The sequence below is a fragment of the Limulus polyphemus genome, unplaced genomic scaffold (assembly GCF_000517525.1).
Source record: "Limulus polyphemus unplaced genomic scaffold, Limulus_polyphemus-2.1.2 Scaffold4342, whole genome shotgun sequence".
Taxonomy (NCBI): Eukaryota; Metazoa; Arthropoda; class Merostomata; order Xiphosura; family Limulidae; genus Limulus; species Limulus polyphemus.
This window is the reverse complement of record NW_013669952.1, coordinates 89,422-95,505: the sequence shown is the minus strand read 5'-3', so window position 1 is coordinate 95,505 and position 6,084 is coordinate 89,422. Positions and strand designations below refer to the sequence as shown.

At 31.9% G+C, this 6,084-nt stretch overlaps 1 protein-coding gene and 1 long non-coding RNA gene across 2 annotated transcripts in view; one reads left to right on the top strand and one right to left on the bottom strand.

Annotated features, from left to right (window-relative positions):
- The first annotated feature begins 721 nt into the window (after positions 1-721).
- LOC111088748 overlaps positions 722-6,084 on the top strand; it is a 9,119-nt gene continuing 3,756 nt past the window's right edge. The window contains exons 1-2 of the long non-coding RNA XR_002613173.1: positions 722-776; positions 2,484-2,593. This is a non-coding gene — a long non-coding RNA (uncharacterized LOC111088748). The remainder of the gene's footprint in view (positions 777-2,483; positions 2,594-6,084) is intronic.
- Positions 1,929-6,084, bottom strand: part of LOC106470992 (nephrocystin-4-like) — a 90,807-nt gene continuing 86,651 nt past the window's right edge. Inside the window, exon 25 of the mRNA XM_022399631.1 lies at positions 1,929-2,617. Within this exon, the coding sequence (XP_022255339.1) occupies positions 2,381-2,617 (237 nt within the window). The 3' untranslated portion in view covers positions 1,929-2,380. The remainder of the gene's footprint in view (positions 2,618-6,084) is intronic.

Below are 6,084 nucleotides of genomic sequence, written 5' to 3'. Positions count from 1 at the left end.
GAAAGTTAATTAACAAACGGAGACGTAACAGTATATATATATGTGTGTATATTTTTGGCTGTTGAATATTAAGAATAAAAGGTACTGTTGCGTCAGCGAGTCACATGACTAGTGTGACGCCACGTTTCTAGAACTATCCCGTGCCTTAGCGGGTGCTCTGGTATTTGCTGGATTTAGGGTGGACTGGTGTATAAAAGAGGGTGACAACGTGACGGAAAAATAATGTAATGTGCGTGTAGATAGTGAGTAATTGAACTGCAGTCACAGGGTATTGTTGAAGTTAACGTTCGTTCGTTATAGTGTTTGTTTTAGCGTGAGTATTGAGATTAAGTGTATCGCAGAGTTATATTCGGAAAGAATAAACCAGTTTTATTAAGTAAAGACTTGTGTCATTAAAGTCTCGTTGGAACGAAGTTACGGAAAAAAATCAATTAACAAACGGAGACGTAACAGTACATTGTACTGCTTCAAAAACACCGAATAATATTACTGGTAAATAAAATACTGTTACGCCTCCAGTCGTTAGTTAAGTTTCCGTAACTTCGTTCCGACGAAACTTTAGCGACACAAGTCCTTTCTTTATAAAACTGATTTATTCTTTCTGAATACAACTTTGCGATACACTTAATTTCAACAGTCGCGCTATAACAAACGTCTCACGTGCTCGGTCTCAACAATACTCAATTACACACTCTCTGACTGCATTGTTGTTACTGGTTAGTAAAATATTAACAGTGGCTATATGTTCTTTTATAAAAGAAATAATGACATTACTGGTAAGTAAATTTTTAACAGTGTCTATATGTTTCTTTATAAAAGACGATATTGTTACTGGTAAGGAAAATACTAACAGTATATATAAAATATCATTTATATCTTTATAAAAGACAGAATGATATTACTGGTAAGTAAAATACTAACAGTGTCTATATGTTCTTTTATAAAATACAGAATGATATTAATGGTAAGTAAAATACTAACAGTGTCTATATATATATTCCTTTATAAAAGACGTTATTACTGTTAAGTAAAATATTAACAGTGTCTATATGTTCCTTTATGAAAGATGATATTGTTACTGGTAAGGAAAATACTAACAGTGTCTATATATATTCCTTTATAAAAGATGATATTGTTACTGGTAAGGAAAATACTAACAGTATATATATATATATATATATATATTCCTTTATAAAAGACAGAATGATATTACTGGTAAGTAAAATATTAACAGTGTCTATATATATTCTTTTATAAAATACAGAATGATATTACTGGTAAGTAAAATACTAACAGTGTCTATATATATTCTTTTATAAAATACAGAATGATATTACTGGTAAGTAAAATACTAACAGTGTCTATATACATTCTTTTATAAAATACAGAATGATATTACTGGTAAGTAAAATACTAACAGTGTCTATATACATTCTTTTATAAAATACAGAATGATATTACTGGTAAGTAAAATATTAACAGTGTCTATATGTTCCTTTATGAAAGACAGAATGATGATACAGGTAAGAATTTTTTAACTATGTTTATATATATTTTTAATATAGTTAACTGTGAGGGAAATATTCAAGTGGATTAATAAATTTCTCAGTGGAGAGAGGATAATGTTATTGTTGGCATTACTGACAATGGACTTACCCAGTGAGCACAGAGTAGTTTATTGTTAATGGATTAAAACAATAATATGACATTTCAAAAACATTAAGTAATATCTTTTTAATAAAAACAAGAAACAGATAGTAGCATATTTAATGAGAATAGATTAAAGGAACAGTATGGTGATAAAAATCACTGAAGTTCCTGACAATGTATATTTTTTTATGAACACAGTTTTTTAGTTGAAAAATATAATTTCTTGTAAACAATGCAATACTATATTGTGGAAATACAAAAAAAAGAATATAGTAAACATATCTTTCATAAACAAAGAACATTTATTGCTATATCAACTGTTCAAATATACACAGTAAAAGTATGAATATTATGTAACATAAGCATGTTTTCTTACAAAAATTTTAAAAATGAAACTTTTTACCATGATGTTATCTACAGGATTTAAATATGTTGTTGCTAATACACTAGTATGATGTGATCTGCAGGATTTAAACAAGTTAATGATAGTCCACTACCATGATTTTATCTTCCAGATTTAAATATGTTGGTGCTAATCTGATATCATGATGTTGTCTGTAGGATTTAAATATTCTGGTGCTAATCCACTAGTACGGTGTTATCCACAACTTACACATGTTGGTGCCAATCCACTAACTTCACATTACAACTCAAAACTGTACATTAAAGTCCAATATATATATATATATATAATACAATAAACAAGATATGATCGTTTTACATATGAAACTCACAAATAAGTTATCTCAACAGAAAATGTTTCTTCATTTTTATCTTTTTCGTTGTTGATAAACACCAAAACTTCCTCCGTGTTTGGCTGATGCTGTGGCAAGAAAGCTAGCCCAATCATGCGAGTCTCACCCGGCTGTAGATTAAACGGCTTATCCAGAGGTTGTACAAGGTCAGGTCGGCTGCAGTGGACACTAAACATCTTGGGCACAGTGTAAGGATTTTTGTAAGAGATCCGCTACAAAAAGAAACTATGGTAAAACACTAAGATATGTTACAAGCAATGTACTATTATTACAGTTATCAAGGCACAGAATTCAGTGTGCTAGTCAATGCTAGAAAATGTGCTTTCAGTTAATTATATATTTGTGACTGTTTCAAAGAAAATATTCAAAATAATGTCTTTTTTTTTTTTTTACTAGTATTATTTTTTCTTAACTTACAATTATTTTTATACTAGTGTTAGTTTTATACATTTGAATATGGTATTATACATGAAATTAACAGATCCCAAAAGAAACATTAAACTTTATGATAAAAACAAGAAGATAAACATGCAAAGTTTCAAACAACATTAACACTTAATAACTGCATGTAACAAACTACATAGAATCCATAAGGAACATGTTAGCTAAGAAAAAGAACATATACATGTTAGTAGAACACCACAGTCCTTAGAGTAAAGAGAACAGGTACATATTACTAAAAGATGAATCAACAATTTGTTAAAACAACATAATGTTTAGGGAGAATAAGGGTCCTATTGGTCCATCTTGGCTGTCCCATCTTCTAAACTAAACTAAAACTATTATATGAATAAATTTTAAAAAATCTTAATACCAGCCCTTATCATTCATATACTTTTCAAGCTTTCTTTTAAACTCACTTAAATTTACTGCCTCCACAACATCCGATGGCAACCCATTACAGAGGCCAACCACCCTGTTAGAAAAATAAACTGTCTTAGCTGAAGATGACTCCTATCTTGCCAAAATTTATATTTGTGTCCCCTAATCCTACTATTCTCGCCACTAAATATGAAAAAAGATAATGCATAAAACTATCAGTTCCCTTTACAATTTTAAACATCTCAATCAAATCCCCCTCTAACTCTTCTTTTTCAAGAGAAAACAATTTCAAAGATCTTAATCTCTCCTCATACCACAAATCTTCCATCCCAAGCACCAGTCTAGTAACCATCCTCTGAATCATTTTCAACAAATCAATGTCCATCCTAAGATAAGGAGCCTAAGACTGAACATAATACTTCAAATGTGGCCTAACCAGTGACCTACACAATGAAATTATAGCATCTTTAGACTTATCAATATTTCTGTAGATACAACCTAAAATCCTATTTGCCCTACCATTAGCAACAGCACACTGCTTGGATGGCTCAAGAAACTCATCAACCATTACACCAAGATCCTTTTCTTTTATGACACTGTTAAGGTTATTCCCATCCAAATTATACTTACAAATCAAATTATGATAACTCATATGCATTATTTTGCATTTATTATAATTAAAACCCATATGCCATTTATTTGTCCAACTCACTATATGATCTAAATCCTTTTGTAAGGAGCAGCATCCTCTTCCCAGTTACCAACACCCAAGACCTTAATATCATCTGTAAATATAAGTAATTTACTGACCATTCCTTCATCTATCTCACTGATGTAAATAAAAAAGAGCAAAGGTCCTAATACTGAACCCTGAGGTATCCCTCTTGTGACATTAATTCAGTTTGACTGAACTCCATTTGTAAAACCCCTTTGCTTTCTTCCATCCAGCCACACTTCTATCCAATTAGATAACTTATCCCCCACACCTATAGAGATTTTTTACAAGCCTTTTATGTGGCACCTTGTCAAGGGCTTTCTGAAAATCCAAATACACCAAATCTACACACTTACCCTCATCTACATAAGCAGTAACCCTCTCAAAGAGCAATGATCACTTGCACCCAGATGTTCCACAATTACCACCCTCTCAATCATTTCTATATTAGAAGTTAACAATAAATCTAAAATAGCAGTTTCTAGTAGGTTCCTTGACTAATTGGTGAAGAAAGCCATCTTGAACAGTTTCCAAAAAACACTCTCTCTCATGATTTGGCTAGCATTTTTCAATTTGTATGCCTGAAATTAAAATCACCAATAATTATGACCTCATCAATAGCTAAAATCTTAATCTCTCTGTAACATTTATCCCTAATTTCATCAGTATCATTTGGTGGTCTATAACAAATTCCCACTGAAAGTATTTTCCCTTTATATCCACTAATAGAAACCCAAATGGATTCAATCTCTTTGTTGTAATCTTTGATATTCTCAACTTCTACAGGATGCAACTCACATTTTATATATAAAGCCACTCCTCCCCCTCTCTTTAGTACTCTATATCCATACTAAATAACCTGTAACCCTGTATTTACACTTAACTATGTTTCAGTTATTCTCATTATATCAAAATCCTCCATTCCTACCAGTGCCCTAAAGTAATCTATTTTATATCTTATATACTTCTAGCATTACAATATCTATACTCATTTCCTATGCTAAACTTTTCTCTACATCTTTTTTTTTACATTTAGTTTATCCTGGCCCTCACCACTGTCTAGTCCTAGTTTAAATCTTCCCTTACAGCTGAGTTAATAGCTTTAGCAAACAAGTTAGATGCTACCCTATTTGAATGTAAACCATCCATTCCAAAAAGTTCCCTTTTCCCATTGAACTGATCCCACAAATCCAATCAGCTAATCTGCTCATCCTTACATACTAACCTAAGCCTGGAATTTAGCCCTAGTGAAATACTCATAATTTCATCTCCAAAATTAATTTTCGGCAGTATCTCTGACACGTTTAAGTTATGGCCTTTTTCTTTAAATGCCTTCACCAACCCTTTGTACTTATTAATTAACTCCTCTGACCTACTTTTCCCTACATCATTAGCTCCTACATGCACAACTAAAAACTGCATCACTGCTAGCCCCTTTTATTACATCTCTTGCTCTGTCAGTTATATCCTCCACCTGTGCCCCTGGGTAACCATCTAATTATTTTCTCCCTATTTACCCCACAGACTATCCTATCCACGTGCCTTGTCAAGGAATCACCTATAACTTTCTTATGTTTATCATCCACATCCTTCTCTGACCCTTTTGTTTCCTTCCCTCCAATAGTTCCTCATTACAATTAAATTCACTACTTTTAGCCCTAATAGTACTCTTTCTAACTTCCTGAAAGTCATTGTTAACTGATGTATTCTTTGCATGTAAAAACTGAAGCTACTCTTGAAATTATGTTGCCATTTTCCACAGTCTACACTTCTCTTTATCTATTGTATCTACTTTAATTGGGATAGCCTCCATCTTCTTCTTCAGCATACAAAGTCTACATACCAGTCTAGAGTTCCCAAATAAATCCCACTCAATGCACCCAACACACCTTACAAACTGTGAACACTTAACTCCAACACTAGTCTTAATCATTGTATTTATAGCCTGCAAATAAATACTCAATACTAAATAACAGTAGCCTGTTGCTAACATTGTTAAGCCTAATGTTTTACAATCAAACGTACTTCATTATATAGAGTTGTTTAAACATTTGTTTAACAACAAGTAAAAGCTTTTACTTGTTGTTAAACAAATGTTTAAACAACTTTACTCAATTATGTACCAGCTGCCCAGTGTCGGCT